We start from the raw sequence: 27,966 nt of genomic DNA, 5'->3' as shown, positions 1-27,966 counted from the left end.
TGAATCACGCAGCGTTTGTAACCGCCCACAGACAAACGCCCTCCCTCACCGCGTGCATACGAGGGAAGCGACGGGAAAACACGGAGCGGGGTTCGGGTGATTTCGGTCTCGTGGAGCTCTCGTCACGAGTCACGTCCGCCACGCGCAGAAAATGTATCAAAAATGTTGCCGCTTAGAACGGCGGCTTGTTCTGTTAAAAGTGTCTCACGTGCCGCCCTCTCGCGGCTTGATGTTTGACTAATCGATGACTACAAGTTGTCACCGCGTAGTTGTTCTGTGTAAACGAAAGGCCGACAGTTTGCTTGACTGCGGTAAATTTACATCTTATTGGCGCTGTGTCCACCAGCCAATCAGCGCGGAGAACAGTCAGCGAGCTTTGTTTGGCACGTCAGGGTCACATGCTGGGAGTTTACGAGCGTGCATCAGGCGTACGGGCGCACTTTAAAAGTAAAAACCAAGCAAAAAACCAAGCAGTCACGGGGTAGACTGAGCCCTGCATCTAATAACTGCAAGTGCTAGTTCCAACAGTTGCATCATAACACCTCTGTGCACATAAATAATATAATCCTGTCTGTCCGTATAATGTCTTATTTTACTTTTACATTTCTGTTCATGTGTAACAGTGTTTCTATACTATGATTGGTTCCTACATCTGAAGATTACTTCCACTCTTTAACCCCTGTCAAACATAAGGCTCAGGGGTCACAATCAGACTGCCAACAACTCAAGTTTGGCCCACTGGTCATGAAGGAGGGCATACATTTTGGACTTTTTTACTGTATTTACATGTTTCACAGATTCCCCATGGTGATTCTTACACTAAAGTCATTAAGTAGTAGATAAATAATCAAGTGGCAGAAAACCTTCCGCTTTTTTCACTATAGAAATATATGTTGTTTTGTTTATTTTTTATAGTGGGTTCACTGGACATTTTTGTGATGTTACCAGAATTTTACACATTTGTTTACACTTAAAATTTAAGCCCAAAGAGTCGTGTTGCAAGGTTTCTTTATCATGCGGGAAAAACTGAGAAATACTGTTGAAACTTCACTTGGTTTTTTAAATTAGGATATCTCAAGGATTAAACTAGTTGACACTGAAGGGCAGTTTCACTGGTCCGCCCCACCCACATATGGCTATAAAAAGAGCTCGTCATCCCTGCACTAATCAGTGTTATTGCTGAAGCCATATCTGTAGTTGTTAAACAATAAAAGCATAGCGAAGTAGCACATTTTGGCTTATTTGATTAATGTAAGGCCACAGCTCAGTTTCACTTTCATCATTGACTGCTGTTATGTCAGAATAAGGATTAAAGACAATACACTTCCCTCTAATTCTATGGTGATTTTGTCCACCCAAATGTGCTTTTTTATAGTAAAGAGGGAAAGAAAAAGCAATAAATTAAACTAGTGGCTGGAGGCAGCAACTTAAATGCTGGACTTATAAATAACTAGTGTTCGAAATGATTAGCTAGTCACTTCAGGTCTTTTTGATTTATTAGGGTAATAATTCCAGTCACACTGGTCACACCAGACTGATTTATAAGCCTTCAAGGTCTGCAGAAAAAGGAAACGTCATCTTTATGACAGCAACATAAATAACAGTGAGAGAGTTACTGGAAGTTTTTTAGGCATATTAAAAATCTTTAAAGATGTTGTATCAGCGGACCAAAAACAAAAGAACAAAAATGCCAGCTTCTAATGTTGTTGCCCTTTATTCAGCAGATATCACGTGACTCATGCATCGGCGGAGTCAAAGTCCGGCCGTGACCGCAGGGCACGTCGTACGAGCAGGAACCGCGTTTCTGCTTATGACAACAGAAAATGTGCACATACATACACGTGGCCCTGCATATTTTGGGAATGTTTTCCTGTTATTCACTCGATGCTGTTGAGGAAGTCAACCGGGTACAGCAGAGTAATAATACCAAAGGCTCTCCAGGAAAGACCGAGGGGCTCCAGGAACTTCCTGAATTACACGGTCTGTGGGTCTATTTAAAACAGTCGTGCCAGACTGGAGCGACAGTGAGTCTAAAATACAATCTCTAACAAAGGAACAATTAAAGATCAACGAGTACAACGGATCATAACACACAGGACAAGCTGACGCTGCCCTCTTGTGGATATCTACAGGTACTACACAATTAAAGACAATTCAGTAAAAATGCACTATGAGAAAGGGAAAAAAAAAATCTGTATAAAAATGTACATTTATTCCAAATATTTTTGCAATTTATAACACACAATATGCAGTGTTGGGTGATTCCATGAGTATATCAGCTATTAGCAAGGCCAAATGAATCATTGGTTGGAGTGTTCGGAGTAATTTCCCTGAAGATTCCAGCTCAGTAAAATTAACTTGTAAAGCTCAATTGGTGACAAGTGCTACAAGGTGGTGTCTCCTTACTTTTGTTGCGATAGAGATTCTTGTTATGTATGATGGTTTGTTTGTTGTATGGTTGACATGAAGTATAGTATATTAATAAGTATTTTAATTAAAACAGGTGATATTGATTTTGTTTTGTTTTTTTTACAACAAGCTTGTGTTTTTTCAGTGGGGGGAAAGGAGACTTTTGCCTCTAGAATACAAAATCTTAAAAGTGAATTAAAAGAAACAGCTAATACAGAATTGCCTTTCAGAAGCTATACAAAATAAACTTCCCAACACACAGCCTAACATTAATCATGTCTAAAAAATAAAGCTTTTAATTTTGAGAAGAAAAGATCTCGACTTGCTGATCAGGACTTTGCGACAGTCTTTAAAAGTGTGTTCTTTAGGTAAGTGCACAGCTGGTTCATCAGGTCTCTGTTCAGACCCTCCACCCAGTGCATCTCGATCACTACATCACTCTGCTCCTGGATCACGTTCAGCAGACACTTAAACAAGAAGTGTTTGACAGTGCTGGGGCTCACGGGTCGTTTCGAGGGCGGTTCGCTCGCTGCAGCAGGTGTTTCCTTCAGGTCTGCTTCCTGCCCCGTTCCTGTGCAGGTAGAGGACTCCATGTCCACATCCTCGCCTGTTACTTTTTCTGGGGCCTCTTTTTGTTCCCCAGTCATGCTCTCTGCGACTTCTTTACCCGGCTTGTCTGCAGGCGTGCTTTTGCTCTCTGCGTTCTCGTTCTGGCTGCTGCCGTTTTCTGCGGTGGTCAGTTGGTTTTGGGAGGTTTCTGGAGCACCTGCGGTCACGGTGGTTTGTGAAGTGGTTCCGGCACAGTGTGGCGCCCTGGGGAGCTCTCGCAGCTGACGTGTCTGTTCACGTCTCTTCTGACGCCCATGGATCCAGGTGTTCTCCACAGCTGTCAGAAAGAGGCTCTGCTCTTCCTTTTTGCAAGGCACACGTTTGTGCAGCACCTGCAGAGCCGCACACGTGAGACAGTTAGGCCAGTGCAGTCAAAACGTCAGTGAAATCTATTATACATAAAACAATGTTCAGTAGTGAAGCTCACCCGCAGCTCACTGAGTGTCTTCTCGACCAGAACGGTGAGGCTCTCCACAGGGCTGCGGCACGTGCAGCCTAAAGCCGAGGCCTTGGCTTGGAGCTCCTTCAGTCCCGCCTCCGGCATCGTGAACGACAGGGGCTTCCGGGCCTTCTCCAGTTTACACTTCTTACTGGGAGGGGACTGAGATCATACAAAGCCAGTCATACACCGTTAGACAGCGAGCTGTACTGAATATTACCGAGGACAGGGGAAACAGATTTGAGGATACTCAAATCCACACAGTAATAAGTAGGGATGGGTACCGGTATCCGGTGCCATGATGGCACCGGTTCTGACATAAACGGGAGTAACCAGACCAAAAAGCAGCGCACATTTCGGTGCTTTATTTCAGTGCTTTTTTTTTTCCTGAGATGTCACACACTTTGGATTCTAGCCAATCATTTTACCTTTCCAAGGATAGTAGGCGGGCCCAGGTATGTACGTTCTTTTAGACCAGAGCGACAGATTAAAAATGCCCAAGGCGAAGTGGTCAAAAGTCTGGCTGTACTTCACAGCAAAAGATGCAAACCCAGCAGCCTGCAACAAGTGCTTTAAAGTGATACTGTGCAAAGGAGGTAACACCTCGAATCTGATGAAACACCTGCCGACGCATAGCGTTTTTTTAAAAGCCGAGAAATGCGCCGTATTTGATAGCTTGCTGCAAGACCTCACACCGAGCACATCTACTGCAGGTGTGGTGCCTGTTATCGGTCTCGGAGTTTGCAACATCTCCCAAGAACCCGAAGAGGAGAGTCCTGGCCCCTAGCCCTGCCAGTGTAGCAGAAATGATGACGGATGATGATGGCAGCAGCATCTCTGGGTAGCTTAATGTTGTTCGTGTGTAATTTACGTTGAGTAGGCTAACAACGTTATTACATTAATGCATGTAAGGTGAACTAGCAAACACCGTCGTAGTTACATGCGGCTATCTTCTTGTTTGATGGCAGATACTCCCTTCACCCTGGCCAAAAAGGCTAAAATGACCAAAGAAAAAGTGGACAAAATTCATAGGGCAGTGACAAAATTTATAGTCAAAGATCTCCATCTATTTTCAACGGTGGAGTCACCATAAAAAAAAGACTACTAAAAATAAAAACATAAGAGGTTTTTGGACAAAGTTTGTGTTCTCCATTCTTTAAGCACCAGCACCGTTCCAAAAGTACCGGTTTGGCACCGGTATCGGATAAAACCTAAACGATACCCATCCCTAGTAATAAGAGACAATGAACTGTTTGAGTTCAGAGCACAGCTGCCAGCAGGGGGCAATGTTTACACAGTGTGAGCTGTTTCAAATCCTTTTGGCAAACTCAGACATCTGTAAACTCTTCAATCAAGAACGCACTAATAGCAACACACTTCTTTCTGCAACTACAGGAAAATGTCATTTCATGAATAGCGTTCAGTCACCTCCAATATCATTGGAGGTCAATATGCAGACAATAACTGTGTTATAACAGCACTGAGGGGGACATGCAAGGAAATATCATGCAACAGTCTACAGGTGTGGAGGGCCAGTGTCCTCTAGGTTTTAGATGTGTCCTTTATCCAACACAATTGATTTAAATGGCTAAATGACCTCCTCAACATGTCTTGAAGTTCTCCAGAGGCCTGGTAATGAACTAAACATTTGATTCAGGGTGTTGACCCAGGGTGATATCTAAAACCTGCAGGACACTGGCCCTTGAGGTCTGGAGTCACCCACCCCTGGTCTGCATATTGTAGACCAAACTGGATGTCAAAGTTAAGTAGCTCCGTATCACAGTGCGACTTGTAGTCAGCATTAAATTTTAAAATGATTAACATCTGTGCTGCATTCAGACAGTTGACCTTTAAGGAGGAAGGAGGAGGAGGAAAACTGACATTTTACTGGATTGAGTCTTTTTCCTTTGGCCTTCAGAGTAGCTGCACTGTCCTGCTACCAACACTAAAATCTGCTGAACACTTCCTCACATTTTGTACTCTTCCTTCCTTACTCTTTAACCTCTCAGATACAGTTTTTGCTCATTTTAGGCCTAAAACGATCTCATGGAGAGGGTTGGAGCATTCCCCAGCAGTCGCCCATGAGTGAGAGTCCATTAAAAATACTACATAAAATGAGTGGCATGAGTAAAATGATGCAGTTATATCTGTGCATCAAAAACAAATCTAAAGAGAAAAAAATAAATGCAGAGTGCCACAAGAGGGCGCTCAAATCATGCAAGCTGCACCCGAGCCTGCAATAAATCAAACGTAAATTTTTAATTCCCTTTAATGTCATGCTGTAATGGCGATGTAGATCATCACCCAACTGTGTCGGAGTACTGAGGCTCTGCAGCAGTCATACTGCAGCCGACCTGTGATCGCTGCACTCACTGCAGGCTGGCTTAAAGCGGGGAGACAGCGGGGGTCTGCGGCAGTAGTGAGGCAGCAGACAGCATGGCCGACTGACCTACAAACAGCTGAGGGAAGGAGCAGAGGGTGACCTTCACTCTGCTGCACTCGCCTGCTGTCAAGTTTCAGTTACTCTCAGAGTCACTGAAGATTTTCATTGTTGCCTGTGAGTGATGTTTCATCATTTACAGTTCCTCAGAGATAATCGCCGAATTTGCTGCACATTCAAGAAGAAGAGCAGAGTTGGTGCTCACTCCCTGTCTCAATCATCTATTGATTTTTAGTTAAAATGACGGTGCTTTTAGATGCATATTTAGAGGAGATGGACACGTGTAATTAATGGGTTGACAATGAGCGCTGCCTTGTCTGGCTGCTGCTTTTTATTTCTTATTGTTTGCCTCAGACGTCTCTCCCTCTTTTCTGCACGCTCTGCAGCTCATTGTGCAAGGAAATCAATAAAATCCATCAAGCCAAATCTGTCTGTTCATAACCGAGCATCCTTGACACAGAATCTCGCACACACAAACAGACTTACAAATGAAAGAACACAAAACCCACATTTAGAGTTTACATACACACCTCTCAACTGAATCCCATCCTCCTCTGACTCCGCTGCTCTTTCACTCCATTATTAATCCCACTTACCTACTACAACCTCACTGCATGCCCTCTCTCTCTCTCACACACACACACACACACAGACCTGCCCGATTTTTAAAATCAGAGATGGTTAAAACCAACAAGAGTCCAACAAGAGCTGTTCTCTCTACATATAATGATGTTCAATCATCAATCTTCACCTCCTGAGTCCATGAACACACACACACACACACACACACACACACATGCACACGCACATCATAGAGAAACAAACTGCTGCCAGTCTCACCTGCAGGCAAACTGTAAATCATACTCTGATCACCCCCCTCCTCCCAACCCCCCGATTTCCATCAGGTCCCCAAACCCCAGCTTGGATTCTGGACTTTACTGATCCCTCCTCCTCCTCCTCCTCCTCCTGCTGCTACAGGCTTGTATGAGCAACAGTGGGCCTCAGGGCTTAGATAAAGCCTGGCAGTCTTCTCTGTCTACAGGTCCTTTTATTCTGTCGGCTTGTGCTGGATGTGCTTCCTCCTCTTTTGTCTGCATTCGAAAGGTCTTTCTATCTAATGTAGTTTCCTTTCAATTCACTACAACCCCTGCATTTTGTCCTCTCTCTGTAATAAGATTGAATCTAAAAATAACAACAGCTCGTATTATTTCATATGTTGAAAACAGTGTGGATTTGTGTGTACTGGTTGGAAAAAACAAACGAGGGAAGGGTTGTCTATGCGGTCTTTGGTTGTATCGGACTACGGGAGGAAGACAAAACTCAGTGAAAAGCTAAAAAGACTGGGATCAAGCTGATGCTCCAATCAAACAGCCATGACTAGTTTCCAGAGTCAAAAGGATAAATTAGAAAATAACTAAACTGTTTAAAGGGGACTCATTACACTTGATTCCAGCTCTATAGTACTCTAATCTAGTAGAGTAGCTTTGCATTATTCACAGATGAAAATAATCCTTTATACTGAGCCTTGGTTCAGCCTTTCAGTTCCATCCTTGGTCTGTTTCTAGCTTTTTCCTGACTGGCTGAACCTCACAAATAGTAGGTCTGAAAAAGGAAGTGGGGCTGCTTTGCTAAAAAGTCAGTGCTATGTTTCTGAGTTGACCATATTAATGATAGGCAGGGGGCTGAGCTGAAGACTGACCAGAATGGACAGGGATAGTAATGAATACATCAGAGCTTAGGTGGAGCAGTGTGGGGACAAAGTTAGACAAGCATGGTTGAGAGGGTTTGGAGATGTGCAGAGGAGGAATAGTGGATATACTGGACAAAGGATGATGAAAATGGAAAATTTCCAAATGAGGGAACCAAATGAAAATGACATGCAAAAACAATAAATAAATAAAACTGACCAAAAATCTATTTCTTCCTGGATTAGAATCCTTAGGAATCCTGAGGTTTCCACTACTTCAATAACTGTACTGCAAACATTTCTGGTTACACCAGACATGAATTAATTAAGTCACCACTGGTAATAATGAGGTTAAGTAGGTCACAGATCATACATGTCACATATGTTTTAGTCTACATTTAACATTAATGAGCTCTCCCATGCTTATATACATAAACCAGATGACCATAGAAAGGTTCATGCAGGCAGAATTGGGCGTTTGACCGTGAACTTCTGCTACGTAACCCCACATGTGCTCGAGGGGCTCTGCCTGTTGATGATTTGGAGCAGTGTGAACGTGGAGGATGGTAGATGGAGAAAAATTAGGCCAATCATTCTGCTCAACTGCTTTTTTGCTGAAAAACAGAAACAGTCCACCAAACAGCCCTCTGCTTCACCTGCATTTATGTGTTTGCAGCATCATTTCCAGATCTCTCTCTGCAATGCTTTCATGTCTGTTTAACTCCAACTCTCACCCTCTAATCCAGACACGCCTGCGGTACAGTGTGCGCGCACAATCCTGCCCTGGCGACTGTTGCCTGGCTACAGCATGTTAGAAATCACATAAACATCTCCCCAGAGGACGGAGTAAGTGCACATAATGGAACGAGGCTGCAGGGAAAGAGGATCCAGTCTGGAGAGGGACAGAGGTGGTGCATTATTGAGGAGAGGGTTTGGAAACATCCAGCAGCAGAGCAAAATGTGCTCCTCAGAGCTGAGCAGGTAACCTGGTCAGCTCTAACCAGGATATGTAATCCTGATCCTGGTAATCCTCTGTTACTGACATTTCACAACAACAACAAAAAAAAATCTGTACAAACTCACCGGAACAACCACGTCGTCATAGAAACTCCAAGCCAGTGCCCACCGCATGGTCCGCCCCTGGCAAAACTCAGTGTGGGTCACTTTAGGCACCTGAGCAAAAACAGAGAGGAGTCTGGAGTTAACAAGTGCACAACATGAAAACACTGCAGTACTCTGGCGACCAGGCCGTATCTGAGATCATCAAAACAATAAATTCATAAAGAAAATACACCACAGAAACTGATCACATGTAAAATATTTGTGGTAAAGAGAAAAAGTCCAAGTCATGCAAAATACATCTCTACAAACAAAATTAATGATAGTTAATTTAAACTAAAAATTGAAACTAGATGTGAGAAAAGAAACATTTTAAAATAAAAATGAGTTTGTGTACCATCGCTGAATTACACTGAATCGCAGAGAAGAGTAAAATGATTTTAAATGGAATAAAGAGTGCAGGTGTGAAAACACTCTTAGGTGAAAATCTGATGATCATTTATGGTTAAATACAGAAAAATCCAAACTTCAAATATTTTCCTGCAACCGAGGCTTGTCATTTCATATCTACACGTATCCGTCTCACTATCAATATTCAGTTATTTTATCCAAATAAAATCCTTCCCATAGCACCGATTCAATATTTTGTTTAAAACAAAACCCATCATTATAAAAACATTTGGAGTATCAGTACTGATTGGCAGCTGTGACTGATTGGTGTGTGCAGTATCTGCGATCAAAACTAACAATTTAGGAATTTAGTCTTTCTAGAAAGCTGTGACTGAATCTGACAGTGTGATGTTTTGCCAATGTGACCTTTGGCTTCACGTCTCTGACAGTATGTGAGAACATAAGGAGGATGTGGGAATCCACTGTGTTGCTGTCGGGGTTTTCTCAGAAAATAAGAGGAAGTCACTTATCTTATATGTCAGAGGTCAGACAGCTCTGAGGGTGAGATGAGTTTTTATGTGTAACAGAGTCACATTTGCTAAATTAAAAACACAAACTGAGGACACGCTGGAGAATGAATCAAGTAATTGGTGATGAAAGCATTAGCATATTAACAAGCGCAGGTTTCTTTTTACACACGCTTCAGAATGAAGCCTTCTTCCTGGATGTTAGCCAATGCTGCACTCACTCTGATGAGCAGCGACACCCCGGAGGAGGGTTGAGGGGTGGCAGGTGCGGGGCGGGGGCCGGGCGGTCTGTGAGATTGGCGCGGTACTGCAGGCCCGCAGCAGTCAGGAGTCATGTGCTGGGCTATTAGTCAGGCTAATGATGCTAATGCATGTTAGCTACTGAGAGGCGTGTGATTCAGTCATGCACAGCAAACAGAAATCAGCTCATTCATGGCTCGTTTGTGAGCGTGCTCAGCTGGTGCTGGTGATTGCCTCCTTTAAACATCAATACATAGGAGAAAGGCAGCTTGGGCGACGGGGGTGTGGCAAAGATTGTTTTAACAAGCCCTGCAAGAAGCATCGTGTCTCTGCATGAACAAACTGAGATCAAAGCTGTGCCTGCTTTGTAACTCTCACTGATTACCGTGTTTGCGCATGTATTCGTAAATTTGTCTTTGTTCTGGGTCTCGCTGGCTACTCACCCCTTGCTTCCTCAGCTCCTCTTTCAAAGGTGCCAGGCTGCACTTCTTTCCCAACATGCAGCTGTACCACCTGCAGAAAGGAGAATCCATATTAACCAAACTGTGTCTGTTGGAGGTGTTAGTGGCCAACAGCCGGGCGTGAACCCTCGAGCACAGATCAAATGAGGAGAGGGGGAGTGCTCAGGGGAGCGACACAAAGTAAAATACGAGAGGCAGAAAAACATCCTGCAGCAGAGGAAAAACTGCTTTGAAGTCATCCCGTGGTGGATGCCTGATCAATAATCACTGCTGTGTGATAAAGACGTGAGGTTGGACTTGATCAATGAGCAGCAACATCCAGCTGGGGCAGGCGGAGGAAAGAAACACATCGGGGTGTCAGCCTGGAAGGATGGCTGGTCAATTTGACAGAGGTAGTCAAAACGTGTGTGTGATGTTTTTATTAGGGTTAGGGTCATCATCAGGGTTTCATTTTATCGCCTCCGCTCTTAAAAACCAGAGCAGATTATTGTTCCAAACCAGCAAACTGCCAAAACTTCAGCTTTTATAGAGGTGCTCAGATTTGTGGATGATTACTTTACCAACTGCAGTTGATAATCTGTACCTGGCTGCTACTTAACCTCTTAATTCCTGTGGAAGCAGTAAGGAGGTGCCAAGTTATTCACAGGACTGTAAAAACTTCCTACATTTCAACCTGATGCACACCTCACTAGAAATTCAACTTGACGTAGTTATCGACGCAACCCATACAGGTTTTATTACTGGCAATGCTGTCACCCAAATCGTGGGCTCTACAGATTTGTATAAATCAGACATAAGAAATGTCTAATGATGAAGTCAATCATTTTCTATCTGTAACAGAGCTCGAAAAATTCACCCACTCCTTCATGGACTGCTGTAATGTTCACTGCTTGGGTCCCAGCCAAAAGTCCATCTCCTATTGCCAGCTCATTAAAAAAAAGTCCCAGAATTTGAATAAAAAGACCACTACACTGGCTACCTGTCAAATGTAACATTCAATTCATTTGAAAGTTTTATTAATGACTTTTACAGCCTTACATGGCTCCTACCTACATTACAAACACAAGGACAAACCCTCCCTACAAGCCTTTTTTGCCATGCCTGTGGTGCTATTTTGTTTCCCTCCTGTATTTATTACATGTATTCATCCTATTTGAGAAACCTGTTCAATTTGAAAGCAAAACCTAAAACTACAAACCTTGGGTTTGACATTTACTTGGAATAGCGTAATGTGGTAGCCACACACACAAAAAATACAAATTCTGGACACCGTTAAGTTACGTACGTAGGTTTTGTGACTGGCTCCCCCATTAAGGAGGAGTTCATACAGACATACATAAATACTCTATGATCATTATAGTGAGATACTAGCAATTTGTGAACCATTCAACCATCTCAACATCTTTTAGTCTTACTTTCCTTATTATTATAATAATTATTATTATTTCATTATAATACAGAAAGCCTTTAATAGACATGTACATAGATGCAGTTTAACATCATTTCCTAAAGCTTTGACTTCAACTGTGTCAAACCTACCTCCTGACTGCAGTTGGCTAAAAAGCTTCTGTAACACCCAAATAAAATTAAATCTGACACATTATTTAACTTGTGACTGACAATCAGTAAGGACACTGACATGTAATCATGTTAAAGAGGCATGAGGACAGCCAGGGCTGAAGGGATATTGGGGAGCAGCCCGTCAGCCTCAGGTGACACGATGAAATATTTAACAGCTCTAATATTCACAGATGTTCGCCAATTTTGAGCACAGTGGGGAGCAACGCCCAGGAGAGATCCCCGAATGCACCACCAGCTTTGAGAAGAGCGCAGCTGCATCAGCCTCCACTTTCAGTCTTTTCTCTTCTGAAGCACTGGCACGTGATTACAGTCTTATTACCAGAGACGGTAATTTTCATATCAATGGCGTGATGAATTAGGAGCATTACCTCAAATCTAACCGCACTTTTGGATATTTGGCTGAAAGTTAAACTCGCCTTATCTGACAGTAATTACCCTCTGGTGAAAAGAAAGGAAAGAGGAGCAGAGCGGGGCAATGGGGGCGTCTCGAAGGACCAATCGGAAAAGGCTGGCAGTGTTTCCATGGACACCTGGAGGCTCTCGTGTCCCAGCATGGTTTTGGGAGTGACAGTCGGCTCCGGTTGGTTTGGCCGGAGCCTCAAACCTGCGAAATGAAACCCGGCTCGCTCTGACTTTTAGTGTAACACTGCCACACAAGAGCAACTAGGTGTTAACTTCAGTCCCACTCAAGAGTGCTCATCTTTCCTTTACTCTGCAAACACACACACACACACACAGTGCTCCGTGTAGCAGGTGTGACACGTCTAATCAGTTTTAATAGCACCACTCTGCAGCTCCCTCTGCCCGGGTCTCGCTCGGCTGCCTCGGTGACAGCCCCGTAACGAGGGAGGGTAAAGCGAGGGCCGCCTGAGACACCCCCACCCATCTATCCGACCCCTCCACCCTCACCCTCCCAAACACAGCTGTTCCCTGTGGGCTCCCGGATACAGCACAGAGTCAACGTGTGCCAAAATCATTAAAGCAACTGTGGGTGACAGCTCCATCAATGTGCAGCAGCCCATCTGCCCATTTCACCTCTCGAGTCTCCCCTTCACTGCAGCCATTTAAAGCTCTCCAAGCCTCTCCAGAGCAACTACAAGTGCAGCACTCATCTACATCCACCCGCCAATTTAAATATGTGGCTGTGTTGTAATGACGTTTGTGTTTTTACACACACAAATACGTGTGCAACCTTTTAAAAAAAAGAAAAGAAGAAAACAGTCCTCTTTCCTCACCTAAGGCGCTTCTTGAGCTGCAGGCTGTCATGAATGATCCTCTTGACAAACTCCAGTTCTCCGCCCTCTGCCATGATCTCCGTCACCCCGCCCGTGTTCACTGAACTGGGAGGAGGTCGGCGTGAGTTTCTGGAGTTTACCCCCTGGAGAGGGCAGCAAGACAGACAGAGATTACAATGCAATCCTATTAGAGCCCTGTTACTAAAACGTAAACACACTGTGTTTGGTGCTGGAGCCTCTCCGGTCAGTATACGAGTGCATTTACTGTCAATGAGTCAGAAACTTCAAGTTCGAAGCAGACAACGCTCCAGAATTTAAACTACTTTTAAACTTGAACTTTTACCTTTGCTTCCAGCTGGTTGGCGAAAAAGGGAGGGTTGCACATGCAGAAGTCGTACACCATTTCTGTCTCTTCTTTCAAGGCATCCATCAGTAAAGTCTTCTGAGGAACTTTGACAACTGAGGAAGGTAAAATAAATAAATAAACACTAATGTGCGACAAGTGTGTAAAAGCTGAATAAAATGTATGACTGTCAATACAAAATGGGACTCCCGAGTCACTGTGTGCTGCACTCCTGTCAGCCACAGATTTGCTGAGCAGAGACAAGTTTAGTCTCAGCTCAGGCTAAATACGACTTCCAGCAAGACGTCCCTGTTTTGTCCGGCTAAGTGTCACAAAAAGACATCCTATTTACTACAACAGGAAACAAAGCATTTTCGAGGCAGGATATGGAGATTTTGGCGGGACTTGTTGAAATATTTACACCAACAATCAGTGATCAAATTACACAAAGCAGCCACAGCATTAAAAATAGGACTGGTGAAAATATCTGTTTCTTGCTGGAACACTCTGGGTGTGCACGGTCTGCAACCTAAACATTGCAGCAAACCACGTATACCTTTCATGGCAGTGGCCTCTCCGAGCAGGACATCAGCACGCTGTGAAAATTGCTCAGGAACAGCACAAGCAATACAACAAACCTGCTCTCCAAACTCCAGAGGACCTGGTGGAACATCTGTGGGATCTGCCAGAACAAGCCTGCACTATGCAACCTACATAAGCTTCTTAATTTTTGGCTGGTCAGAGCCGCTATAGCAGCATCATCTACAATCATAAACAATGACCAGTGGACACACAGGAAGTCTCTGCGTCGATATTGACCGGCTTCACCAGAAGCCCCGAAAAACTACCCACTGGCCCTGCAAACCTCATCATCTAACAAACCAATCTGTCTCCAGGCTGTATTAGACCCACAGGATAAGGTGAAATCCAAGATGTTCCGAATTACACATCATTCAAGTCAGACTGGACCTTTGATGATATCTGATGTTTAAACCTTTTCATCACTATCACATGAATTATGACCAGAAAAGTGCGATCAACCCTCATCCAACTGAACATTTGTGCAAAATGGTTTTGTTTTTTGTTTTTATTTCCAAAGTCACGCTGACCTGACGTGACCAGTAGCTTGTGGTGGCTAATGGTAGCTGACTTCTTCCTGCTGTCTTATTAATCTACTTCTTAGTAATCACAGTATCCTGAAATTCATCCTCAGTGCTGCAGCTCACACGTAAAACATCATCTCTAGTGAGACAGTGTATGAGAGTTCCAGCGTAGTCTAATATCTGAAGATGAAGTCACCTTCACATGAGTAGATTAAACGCACCTTTGACCAGGTCGGACAGGTTGTTCTGCTCCACGTTTTTGGTAGCATAGTCAAAGCAGATGTCGTCCACCTCTGTGGCGAGGAAGTACCAGCCGTTCATTGTGGCTCCCAGTAAGGGGTAGATACAGGACGCCCCAGTGCCTGATGAAACACACACACACACACACACGTTACTGGCAGCCTGACAGTGATGTATGCGTTCACAATGATGACTGATCATAGCTGTCACTGAACAATATGAAAATGTGCCGCAGTGTTTTTGTTGTCTTGAAGGAAGGAGGTCCCAAAGTGTGACATGATGCGTTTCCAAAGAATTATCTTAGACTTGGTGAACATAATGGTCAATAAATGTCAAATCCAGCAGCTATTATTAAATTATTCCCATCTAACAAGGACCAAAGCCACATAATTCAGTTGAGATGGCCTCGGTTAGAAAAGGAAACACCCAGTGGTGATCCATCAGCAGCAGACAGCTTCAGTGGGCGCACATAAAGGTTCGGGGTCACCAATCAGTGACCTGAGGAACTACAGAGGAGCAGCACACCTGCAGGAAAACACATTTAAAGTCAGGCCTTGTTTTCTCTGAGCGACAGAATGAAAAACAAGTAGTGACGTGTGACTGGGGATCAGGCTGGCGAGTGCTGGGAAAACTGGGAATGACTGGGCTCATCTGCTGGAAGTGCCAACTGACATTTCAGGTGCTGTGCCGAGCGGCGAGCCACATCAAGAAAAAACCAGAGCAGCGGCATTAACATTTAAATCTCCCCCGTCTGTGGTTATTAATGTTTAAAGATGTGCTGCTGGGGTTTGCTGCAGCATTTAAAGGAAAAGCACGTTCATTTTACACAGATGTACAGGTACTGGTGAGAACTGAAACGCATATGCATTAGAGTGAAGTCTGACACACTGGGTCAGTGCAGATGACCTTATATTTTGAGTCTGACAGTGAGTGATGGAAGTGCAAATGACCATGTTTGAACTTAGTTAAGTAAGTGACTAAGTAAGCCTGATTTCTCGTCTTATAAACCAATCAAAGCAGTTTAACTAGACTATCACATCACACGTGCGCTGAAGGCGACTAAAACTGGTGGCCGTACCGATGTCGATGCCCCTGCGCGGCTGCTTCTGGCCGTCAATGAGGTCCTCCACCCAGTGGATGTAGTTGAGGCGCAGGGGGACGGTGGGTATGAGTCGCTCCAGCGGGATCTCGATGGCCAAACCAAAGTCCTCCTTTAACAGGGTGCAGGTCAGCGCTCGCACCGCCTCCGGCTCTTTGAAATTCACTCTGAAGAAAATCAGAAATGCGACTAAATGAGTAAAACGTTTCAAACTCAGAGCAGCTGTGGGAATCGGACTTTATCTAACGTACGTCATCTGTTGCTAGGTGGTGAAATCTGCATCTGTCTACATCGAGAACACACAAAACGAGCAAGAGACAGATGTTTTAGACACCAGTTAAGTCATGAGTGTGAATAACTGCGAGTCCTGCTGATCACAGCTGAACAACGAGGGTGAAGTCTGATGTGTGGAAGTGTGACTTTGAACGCGGGTGTGCAGCTCATCAGAAAACTCCTTATTTCAATGAAAATTTTAAAAAGTTCCAACTAGGTCTGAGTGATATATCGTAGTAAGGTCTAAAGGCTTCTTTCTACAGTAGCAGGCGCTGAAAAAACTCTTCTCACTCTCCACCTGAGCTCACGGTTTACAGAGTCGTGGATTAAAGAAAACATCAAAGTAAAACATTTGCATTGAGGATTTTTTTCCTTTTATAGTTGAGTTATTTGATGAATGGTTTTCGTCCTAGTGTTACATCCTGTCTACAAAAGCTGTTTCTATTCACCGTTCAGACCTTCTGTTTGCTAGAAGTACCCAACTAGAAAAAAGCCAAAACGACTTGTTTCAATCAGAGAGGGAATGAGCCGTACTGATGCTCCGTATCAGATGAAAGATTATTCTAAACTTGAATCACGCATGGCTAGTGGAAATTAGCTTAACAGGTCCACCTTTCTGCTCTTCACCTTCATTTAATCCTGAATAAAAGTGGTTAACTGCTCCTCACCGCCCTCTCCTCAGCATTTGGTGAGTACAGCACTTCCAGTGAGTACCAGCGGGAATGGTGACCGAAAATAAAGCCAAGCCTGAAAGAAACTACAATTTTCCTTTAAGGATCATTTCAATTTAGCTTCTTGCTGATCCTCTCATTTCACCATGTGGCCCATCTGACAGCAATTTACCAAACTGCTCTTAATACAGCACTTCATTAACCTTCAGCTGCTCCGGCCTCCTGCAGCTCACTGCACTGAACCGCATTACTTCACGTTATACACACGCTCGCGCACGAGAAACAAAAGGGAGATAAGCAGCCCATCAACTCACAATCCCCTGCTGATGACAATGAGTTTCACATTTTCAACACAACTCAGACCTCCCACTTTTTATTCCCAGTTCTCGGTCCCAGTCGTTCAGCTCGCCCGTCTTCTCCTTCTCGCCGTGTTTAATGATTTCAGCTGTCACACAGGCACGCAGACAAAACGAGTGGGCGAGAGAGGTGTAATTAAAGCTTTGCAGAGTTCTTTCGCACCTCGGCAGATGCAATTAGACGCATCCTCGCGATGCGAGCGTCTGGCACCTCGCAGTGTCGGTGTGAGCATATTCCTGCAGAAAAAAAGCATCGAGTGATGGTGGAAACGGCTCTGCGGCTTCAAAAGCAGGCAGCCGCTGATTGTGTTTTCATTGTCGCCGTTTTCAGGATTCGGTTACACAAAAACTACTGAAATGTTTTGCATTTCAGTTTTCATGTCCTCACATTAAATAAAGAGTCCATCCCAGCCTGGGTTTTTCACAGGTCAGAGGTCAGGGGTATGACCAGAAAACCTCCGTGTTTAAGTGTGAGTGAAAATCCTGCAAGGTCCTGTGAGTTCTCTGAATGTGCACCGTTTAGTCATCACTAAAGGATTCATTTTAGACTTAAAATACCAGGAGTATGACAGATTTGACAAACCATCATCTTCAGAAAGAGGTACACAGCAGACCTGGACCAAGTCGGGATGGATGCATAAAAAGTCTGTGACTCTGACTTGGACCAAGTGTGGGAGGTCCAGTAGCTCCAACACTGGAGCTAAATTAACACACATGCACCACGACAAAACTACATGCTCTGGCTGTGTGCAACTCTTTTATTCCAACTAACTGAACTGACCAACAGAGATGAGAGCAACATAATGTGGCAGTATGGAAGTCTTTGACTCCACTGTGTGTGGAGGACAAAATAATAACACCATCTATGTTCACTGTGAACCTTTGAACCTTCATTTCACTTCACATTTCTGTCACTGGCTACATAATCTCCTTTGAAAATGACAGGAAGTGGAGAAGAGTTCTGTTTTCCAGTAGGTAGTATTAACTGGACTTGTGCCTCTTTTCCACTACTACCATTTCGGCTCAACTTCAAAGTCCGAGTCAAGCTGAGTGGTGTGGGTACCAGTGGAAAAAAAGCAACAGGAGAGCAAGAGCCAATGAGGCAAGAGTCCCAACTTTTGAACTTTATCGTATATTTACTGCTGGTTTAGTGACTGTTATATACAGTGTATATTATTGTATAACTTGTACAGCACTTTGGTCAACTGTGGTCATTTATAGAACCTCTGACTCGACACCATCAAAGGTGGCAAAATAGGAAGGTGACAAGTCAAAAAAAAGAGCGAACCTCGGACAGGCCTTTATTCGATATGCAGTTCTCCAGGAGTGCGGTCAAATAGGAGCCTTCCTGAGTAAAATTAACCTAACTGAGGGAAGTGACCAAACTATAAGAGCCTAAAAAGCTCTTCACGGGGGCTAAACACTAAGGAAAAGTCCTTCAGTTCATCCTTTATTAGCTCCATTAGCAGAGAACACACAAAACTATCAAAGAGGTGAAGATGCATTTATCATTTCATAGTTTTTAATTTTCACTAACAACTTGTTAACCCACAGCTGAACTATGAACATCACACTGCTCTACTAAAATCAGCTTCTTTTAGGTGCTTCTTTTCCTCCTCGTTTCCTGTCGTTTCTTTGCTGTCAGGGGTCTAATAAAAACAGAAAATGCCACTAAAATATTTCTAAATGCTTATGCTTATTTCACTTCTCACAGAACTCTGCATCTTCATTCAGGTGGCAGCAAAGACAAAAGACCCCCGATGAGGCGCAATGCACCCACACAGCCCCACATCAATCTTAGTCATTGTCTCTACACCTAATGAACACACAAGGTTAATGGTCCAGTTGTGAACAGCTGTTGACCTCTCACAGAAAGCCAACAGCTGCTTCTTCTGAGCTGCAACACAACTGCAGATGACCAACCAGTGAAGAAATCTGCACTTTAAAAACAGCCCGGCTAATGAGGGTGAAGTGATAAATCAGCATAACGCTCGCACGTTCCCAAAATGAAAGCCGGCTTCTCTCGTCTGTCCAGCGCACAGAGATTCTGCCCCCTTTTCATTTCTCCTCTGAGGCATCATTAGATAAGGATCAATATTCAGAGAGGGAGCCAGCCCTCTATTTTTAGCTCTTTATATGTGTGTGTGCAATGCAGACCGATCACTCCCATCAGCAGCACTGCAAATGCCACATCTCCATGGCAACCCCACCTACTGAACAGATGAGGAGAGCACGCAAATCCGGCCACGCTGGAGCAATGGCTGATGCCAGAAGCAGCGTGAGCGTGCCCGCGATTTACAGGTTCACCGTTGCGTGCCTACGCCGTTAACGTGGTCGACGGGATGCGACGTGGGACAAATCTGAGCGTAGAAGTGACGAGAAGAGTAGACTACATATAAAAACAGCACCGGGAGGACCGATGAGGAGTCTAGTCGTGTTTTGGTTGCATTTGACTTAACCGAGGCGGAGAGGAGGTGGAGAAAGAAAGACAATTTAAGTGCTGAAGGGCGGTAAAGTTCTTGGCTCAGGTCAAAATGTGGAGGTGAGAAGGCGTTTAGTGCTGAGACAGACAGCAAGCTCCATGATCAGCAATAAAGCACACACACACACACACACACACACACACACACGACCTTCACGGTGCTTCAATCTGAGTGCACTGGGACATATTTTGTGCTGAACAGCAGCAACTTCTCTCACGTCATGAGTTTTAGGGGTTTTTTTGAGTCCTCACAAGAGCAGCAATAAGAGCGTCACAAGAAGCTCACCGTGAATTTAAAGATAACCTGCTTATGAATTTCTCTGAGCACGTTTTGTTTCATTTTGCAATTCTGCAGATAGTCTGATATGAAACAATGCATGTAACACTTGTGTTTAGCAGAGAACATCTAGAGAAAGGTGAGTGGAAGGAAGGAGTTTAGGTGCCTTTGTCTCTCAAGATCAAAAGTGGAAAAAAATTAAAGCAACTCAATATATCAGACAAGCCTAACACGCCGTCATTAGAGTTACATACAGTTCTGTAGAGACTGTATGTGAAAGATGGATGTACTCCATAAGCCCCCAACCACTGGTTGGGGGCCTGAAGATGTGCTGTGGTATCCAGCACCAAGATATCAGCAACAGATCCTTTAAATTCTCTAGGTTCCACGGTGGGGCTTCCATGGATCATATTTTCTGGTCCAGCGCATCCCACAGATGCTTAACTGGATCTGGAATTTGGAGGCCAAGTCAACACCTCCCCTCATTTTTGTTTTAGTGGCAGAATGCATTAGCCTGTTGAAAGAGGCCACAGCTATCAGAGAGTACCGTTTCCATGAAAAGGTGTACATGGTCTGCAACAATGCTTAGATAGGTGGTGCATGTCAACATAACATCCACATGGATGGCAGGACCAAATGTTTCCCAGCAGAACATTGCCCAAATGATCACCCTGCCTCTGCCGGCTCGCCTTCTTTCCATAGTGCATCCGGATACTAGGTGTTCTCTGCAGCCATGCAGCCCCATATGCAACGAACTGTGAGGTCTCTGTGTTCTGACACCTTTCTATCAGGACGAGCATCAACTTTTTTGGCAATTTGAGCTACAGCAGCTCGTCTGTTGGATCGGACTTTGCTCCCCATTTGCATCGCTGAGCCTTGGCCACTCATGGCACTATCACTGGTTCACCATTGTTCCTTCCTTGAGCCACTTTTTATAGATACTGCAGACCGGGAATACTCGACAACAGCTGCAGCTTGGGCTCTGACATATCCCCAAGCCACAATTTGGTTCTTGTCAAACATGCTCAAATCTTTACGCTTGTCCATTTTTCCTTCTTCTAACATTCACTTTGAGGATGAAATGTTGATGTGCTCCTTAATAAATTGATCATTTCTTACCGAAAAGTGGTTCGTTTCCCTGATCAGACACTAAAATGAGTGGTACAGGAGCCACTCTGCTGCAAGATCCATGTAAGGTTACATTTATCAATTTGCACTGATCAGAGCTGTTAATTATTCGTTCATTTCCAACCCCCATTTCAGGAATCTGTTAAATAATACATCTTTGAACAAAACTGGTGTGAAAATTGAACATTTTTTAAATTAAATCTCATCTGAGCTGCTGAATTTTTAATAACCATTCATGCCTCCTAATCCCACCCTTCTATCTGCCTGATCAGAGCCCCCCCTTCTCCTATCAAAATCTGGAAAAAGGCCCGAAACATTTAAAAATATTTTGGGGTTTATCTTCTTCTTGCTTCACTTCCAGTCAATTCCACCAAATTCGTGCTGCCTCTGGACTGAGCTCTCCTCTCTGCCCGCTGCTATCAGTCCGCTCCACTGACGATCCCTTAATGAGGGGAGGCATATCTCCCCGGAGGATTGAGTGAGTGTCTCCCCAAGATTACCTTCATCCCCCAACTCAGTGCTTAAATACTTAAAAACCCAGAAGATGAATTCATTGAAAAGTACAAAACCGCACTAATCCCTCCGCTGATGGAGCGACAGGCTGACGGGGAGGAAGAGCCAAATTCCTGCAGACGGCTAACCAGAAATCCAGAATCTCTCCTGTCGTCACATGTTTCAAGCTGCCTTAAAAACTTGTCAGTGACTCCTACAGAAATTTTAGGTGTCGGGCAGAAATGAAACAAAATATTGGATTTTTATTTCTTTAAAAAAAAAAAAAAAAAGGATCACAGGACATCCTTAAGCCTCAACAACATGGCCATGAGGTAAGCCTAAATGACTAAAACACTGTTCACGTGCATCTGTTTACAAAGAAACCCCATCTTCAGCCGTCTCCCATCCACTGCAAGGACTCACCCGACAGTGGGGCACGTGAAACCACCAAGGTCTCACGCATCTGCTCGGCTTTAACCAAAGGCTCGTTTCACCTCCAACGGGCTCTGTCCAGCCAGCAGTGCAAACGCCCCTGAAGTTAAACATTTACTTCTATATGAAACTTGTGGAAAATATTATTTTAGCCATAATCCTGCAGGCCTAGTTATAACTCCATAATTGTTCTGCTTATATCCCATTAACTGCAATGCCTCATGAACATCAGTGTGCCACAGACGCCCCCTCATTGCAGCTCGTCAGTTTTGTGACCAAATAATTCTCGCTGGCCTCAGACGTTTACTCTCTTCAGTCCAAATTAACCAATAGCGCACGCCAACATGCTAATCTAATGATGCGTGTCCACACGACACATCATTTCGACACACTCCATTCGCTGTTTAATAGCACATCTCGTCAAATTTAGACCTTCCTTTCAGTCTGCTTGTGTTTATACCCCACTACTGTATCTAATTATGAATAATTAGATGGCTCTCTCTCCTTCCAACCATCCCTGATTAAGGTTCTGTTGGAGGTTTCTTCCTGTTAAAAGGGAGTTTTTTCTGTGCCACTGTCACCAACAGCTTACTCGTCCGTTCATGAACTATTGGAGGGTTTTTGTGCTAATCTTTACCCTATAACACAAAGCACCTTGGGGCAACTGTTCTTAAACAGTTAAACAGTGTGACTTTCACATATTCTCTATAAATATCTGATGTTCATGACACCTGAAGTGAAAAACTTCAAGCCTTTCCTTGTTTTCATCAAGATGGTTACTGCTTATAGCTCATAAAAATCAGAAATCCAGCACTGCAAACAATTAGATCATTAATTTAGACTTTGATAAAAAAAAATAATAATTATATAACACAGTTTAAACAGATCTTCTTCTAGCTCTGTGCGCACAACTGCAATCACGAGTAAGACTGCTGACTTGACGATTATCGACACCCTCCAGGAGAAGGGTGAACCACAGCAGGTCATTGCTGAGAAGGCTGGCTGTTCACTGAGTGACGTATCCAAGCATATTGATGTTGGCTGGAGAAGAAAAAATGAGGTAGGATCCGTTGATTCAAGAATATTACAACACTAAACACAATCACCAAGTAGCCACTGATTTTTTTATAGACCGACTTGTATGATTAAGCCACTAGTTTGCGGTGATTAGGTGGCATCTTATTTTATCAAACCAAGTGTGTTTAGTGTCAGTTGAGACGATTTAATTCAAGTTTTCTCTCCTCATATTATCTCAGGATGGTGGTGCTTGAGATGAGCCCTCTTTTTCAAAGGCGAGCGGAGGGCCGTCTGTTTTTTTAAATTCAAGCGACCAGTTCTTCGTGTGTGTGTGTCCGCTCACATCGGGTCTTGTCACAAAAATCTCACACGTAAGCAGGAGAAGCTGTCGCATCCCCTGATTGTCCAGATATGATTTTCATGCCGAGCGTCAAGCTCGAACACCGCCGCCTCATTGTTTGTCATCTGTCCGTCTGTCAGGGAACCGCAGACTGATAATTAACACCTGTCACACGCGGACATCAAGTCGGGTTTTACAGTGTGCCCACGCACACTCGGTCCGCTACAGACGGCCCACGCCAACATGTTCGCAGCCACAGACAGATGTTCGGACTCACTGCAGTGACACTGCGTCCGCATTCATCTGTGCTACCTGTTTAATGTAAACAAAGGAGAAGTCCAACAATGACTGGCATCTCTTACACTCGCCGTCACTCAAACGTTAGTTGTGTTTTATTTGATATCTCAACTAAAAAAACAAAACCTATGGTAACATATTTATCTGCTCTAAAGTTTAGTAATCAGCTTCTTAAAAGGGGGAGTAAATTCACTCTTCTCACAATGAAATTCTTCCAATTAGTGGAGAAATGTAAAAATCCTGTCAAGCAGACACACCTATGGTTTCAATGTGAAAATCCTATACGCTGTATTCAGAAGATTGATAATGTGCAAGAGTTATCGGTTTAGTTAACAGCCGTGCTCATTGTAGTGAAACAATGTGACAGTTGGTGTTAAAACGGTGGCACACAAATAAAATCACCTCCAACTTATCGACCCAAAAATCTAATAAGATTTCCCACAAGTCTACATTTTCACTCCACACGTGCTCTCATAATTAAAAATAAAAGCAGAAGCCCAGACATTTACCTCGATCTGTTTTGCATTCATATTTATTAAATATCAAAGGTAGCAATTCGCTGGAATTGAGTGCATCACAGCAAGCACTGAAGGGCAAACGCTGGATGGAAACCACAGAACGAAGCGCGCACACAGCAGAAACGAGACAGGAAAATCAAGAGATGGAGAGCTGCAATCATGAGCTCATACTGTTTGACGTCAACACCACCAATCCCACCAGACGTACCCTTCCTTTGTTCTCCAGCCTGGACTTTTTCTACTTTTCTCAGCAGCTCGATCTCACTGAGCAACACACAGACACACAAAATCTGTGCCCAGTTGGAGGAAAACACAGGAAGCTTGCCGGCCTTCTTTGATTGGCACACTAACCTATTTCGAGTTAAATTGTGGGTCTGGTTGAAACCCCTCGTACATGCACAGAGGACAGAGTGAAGAGGAAGAAAATTTTTGACGTTGGGCCCATTAATCGTTCGTCCAGGTTTCCTCCTGCTGCTGCCAGAAGCTGAATGAGCGTTAACCAGCAGAGCGAGTCAGCTGGGTCATGAGAGGAGCTGAATGTGTTCCTCAGGGCTTCAATTAGTGCGAACTAGGTAGGTACCGTACATCTGTGGTCAGAGGTTCACATTCACTCATCAGCTTGAATGTCGTGGTAACTTCGGGGTTTCAATGATTTCTTTGAATTGAAGCATGTGTCTTTAAAGATTTTACAAAACAAGAATTTGGTGTACAAGTTTGGATTTATTTGATTTTGTCTAATCCCTGCAGGGTTGAAAGGATTCATACAGGCTCAAATATATTCATACATTCCTGTTAATATTTAGTTTAATGTCCCTGACCAAGTTGCACCTTAGCCAAACCCTTTTGGTAGCCATCAACAAGCTGTTGGCGTAATCCTGGCTGGATATTTGACCACGCTTCTTGGTAGAAGAAGTTCATTTAAAATATGCCGGTTTCCCGATTTTTAAGAGTAATCCACAAATGTCCAAAAGGGTTGATGTCGGGACTTTGGGAAGTCCATTAAAGAAGCTTAATGTTAGCCTGCTTTATCCATCCCAAAATCAGTTTGGGATCATTGTCCTGTTGGATCACTGAGCTGTGTCCAAGTTAAGGAGACTTGAGGTTTTCCTCCTCCTTCATTATTCCACTTTGTTTACTATATCAGCACCACCGCCAGCAAATCAGCCCGGGAGCATGATGCTACCATCACCGTGCTTCACAGTGTGTACAGGGTTCTCTGATTTACACATTTTTTCCTTTTTTAATTAGCTAGTGGAGCAGTGAAGAGGGACAGGAAACAGAGAGGGGAAAGACAAACAGCAAACATGTTGCAAACAGCTCAATCTTTGTCTCGTTTAAAGACCATAAAACTTTTGGCTTGTCCGTGTGCAAGGCTGTAAATTTCATTCAAGCTTGAAGATGTCAATTTCGAGCAGAGACTTCTTTCTTGGTCAGCACCCTCTGACTGTGGACAGCGATGCTGGTGTTCCTGCATTTTCCAGTTTATTGCAGTTTGAGCCTGTTTGAACTGATGATCTCGCAGTTGTTTAGAAATGCCTCCAAGAGACGTTACCAGGTTTTTTTTTTATATAATTCTTATAAAATAATATATTTGGTAGAATACAGAAGTCACTGTTATAAAACTGGGGGTTTTCCTGCATACGGGTACAGCAGCAGCGGTTTGTCTGTCAGAGGGATCGATTCCCAGCTCCTCTGGTTCAGCAAGATGCATCCATCAGAGTGAATATTAGATAAAGCACCTGAGCACAGATAAAACTGGTGCATGAATGTGTGTGAGACTGGGTGAATGACACTTGGCAGTATATAAGTACCAGCCCATATAAAAATCTTCGGTGCCAGCTTAATCGAAAATCACCAGGACCAGAAATATTTATAGCCCTATGTGGGGTTTAATTTACTCAACATTAAATCTTTTTTTGTTGTTGTTAACAAAGCAGCCAACAATCTTGTTTTGTAAGGTGTTAACTGCACTCGGACCAGTTGGCTTGTTTTAAATCAGGAAATCTCTGAAATAAGGAGGAAAAATGCAAGGAGAGGAGAAATCTTGGGCCAACAGACCCAGAGGATGTCTGGGTACGCTGGGAGGGGAGGAAAGGAGAAAGAAAAGGAGAAAGGAAGGCAGCAAGGAGACAACTCACTCTTCAGAGATCAGCCTCAAGATGCAAAGATGCATCACACTGTTTGTTTTCATTTTCCAGTGAGGTGCACAATCTGGAAGTACTGCATGTAAATGTGTGTAATTATGAAAGAAACTAGAGTGGAGATTATTAGTGCCACGGATCTCTCTCTCTCACTCACACACACACACAGAGAGCGGAGGGCAGTCTCAGGTACTTACATAGGTTTTCCCGTGAGGCTTGTGTGCACGTGCTGCTGGAAGTCTGGATATTTGGATGCCAGATAAGCGAAGTCAGGTGGTTTGTCCTTGTAACGGTTCCGAGGATGCATGGACTTATTCAGAGCCATTATTGAGCCCTGATGGTGGACATGAGGTGACATCAACAGTGCTGAACTTTCACTTTTGGATCACTGACATCGGCAGTGTAAACAGCAACACTAAGGCTGCACACACACACACAGACACGGACTCACAGCAGTAAAAGTTGATGTTAGACAGAAAAACAAATGTCTGACATTTTTAAAGGAGCACAAACAGACGGGGTTAGCGGAGCTGCCCCTGCTTACCGTCACAGAGCTCAGCCTGTAGCTGCTAATATTTCCTGACCTTCGCTTACTTTTTAAAGCGGAGAAAAACACTACACAGATCACGTTGCACGAACGTTTTCCCACTTTCTGCAGCTCACTTCCTGTACGCCTGCCACGTCACATATCCACGTCGTTGCGCGTTGACGTCACCGAAACGGTGTTTAGCTTCGAGCCTCTACCGGTAAAAGTTTGTGGGGTTTTTTTAAGGAATAATTTTTCATGTCAGTTTTATAAAATCACTTAAGTTTTGTATCGATACATTTAAATTTGATTAAAAACAAATATAAAAAATAATTAAAATGATCCTGTTTAGCGTTTTCATTATGTTCAGTCCTGAGCCCTGGTCTGTTTTACGTTTCCCGTGTACCGTTTTCCCCGGTTGCTCCTTACCGTCGTGCACCTGTCATTTTATTACGCATTTGTAATTGGACTTTGGTTCATATTGATATGACAGCATCACACACTTGCTGCAGATTTCTTGGTTGCACGTCCCAAAGGTGCTCTGTTGAACTTTGTAACATGGCACACACTGTGGGTACACATGGTCAGCAACAATACTCACACAGGCTGTCGTGTTTAAACAATGCTCAACTGGTACTAAGAGGTCCAACGTGTACCAAGAAAACATCCCTCACGCCGTTACACCGCTACCAACCTGAACTACAAAGCAGGATTGCTCTATTTGAATCCATGGAGGATCAGACCTGTTCCCGTCTGAACCCTCCTTCAGACCACACAATGTTTTCCAGTCTTCTGTTGTCCAATTTTGGTAAGACTGTGCAAATTGTAACCTCAATTTCCTGTTTTTAGCTGACAAAAGTGGCACCTGGAGTGGTCTTCTGCTACAGCACAGATGGTCTTTTGCTTGCCTTGGTTGTAAGGGATGGTTGAGTTATTGTTGCCTTCCTATGTCTCTTTTGACATACTGCCACATCTGGATATTTTCTCTCGTTCAGACCATCATCTGTAAACTCTAAAGGTGTCTGTGTGCGTGTGTGTAAATCCCAGCAGATCAGCAGGTTCTGAAATACTCAGGCCAGCCTGTATAGCACCAACAACCATGCTGCATGCAAATTGTTTAAAATAAAATAAAATAAAATAAAATAAAAAGGCTG

At 43.8% G+C, this 27,966-nt stretch overlaps 1 protein-coding gene across 2 annotated transcripts; it reads right to left on the bottom strand.

The window, feature by feature from the left end:
* Positions 1-1,613: 1,613 nt before the first annotated feature.
* Positions 1,614-26,955, bottom strand: mettl16 (methyltransferase 16, N6-methyladenosine). Of its 2 annotated transcripts, XM_087850959.1 has the most exons (10): positions 26,831-26,955; positions 26,484-26,620; positions 15,842-16,029; positions 14,745-14,885; positions 13,421-13,536; positions 13,078-13,220; positions 10,244-10,313; positions 8,668-8,757; positions 3,446-3,619; positions 1,614-3,350 (listed from the first exon to the last, which is right to left on the bottom strand). In XM_087850959.1, exons 2-10 carry the CDS (start codon positions 26,609-26,611, stop codon positions 2,739-2,741), a joined length of 1,662 nt encoding a protein of 553 aa, XP_087707085.1. In that variant the 5' UTR covers positions 26,612-26,620; positions 26,831-26,955; the 3' UTR covers positions 1,614-2,738. The 2 variants fall into 2 exon arrangements, with proteins under 2 accessions (XP_087707085.1, XP_087707084.1); XM_087850958.1 differs by lacking the exon at positions 26,831-26,955 and having other exon boundaries at positions 26,484-26,644.
* Between the last annotated feature and the right edge of the window lie 1,011 nt (positions 26,956-27,966).

The sequence above is a fragment of the Neolamprologus brichardi genome, chromosome 14 (genome assembly GCF_056152115.1).
Source record: "Neolamprologus brichardi isolate AB-2024 chromosome 14, ASM5615211v1, whole genome shotgun sequence".
NCBI classification, from domain to species: Eukaryota; Metazoa; Chordata; class Actinopteri; order Cichliformes; family Cichlidae; genus Neolamprologus; species Neolamprologus brichardi.
Note: the sequence above shows the minus strand (reverse complement) of the source record. Positions and strands in the feature narration are given on the sequence as shown.

Excerpts from the sequence above, each read along its gene's own strand:
- mettl16 (XM_087850958.1), bottom strand. The coding sequence starts at position 26,644 with ATGTCACCTCATGTCCACCATCAGGGCTCAATAATGGCTCTGAATAAG. Across the intron at positions 16,030-26,483 it reads AGCCTCACGGGAAAACCTAT|AGTGAATTTCAAAGAGCCGG; the intron begins GTAAGTACCTGA and ends GATTTTCTTCAG. Across the intron at positions 14,886-15,841 it reads GCGCAGGGGCATCGACATCG|GCACTGGGGCGTCCTGTATC; the intron begins GTACGGCCACCA and ends GTGTTTCATCAG.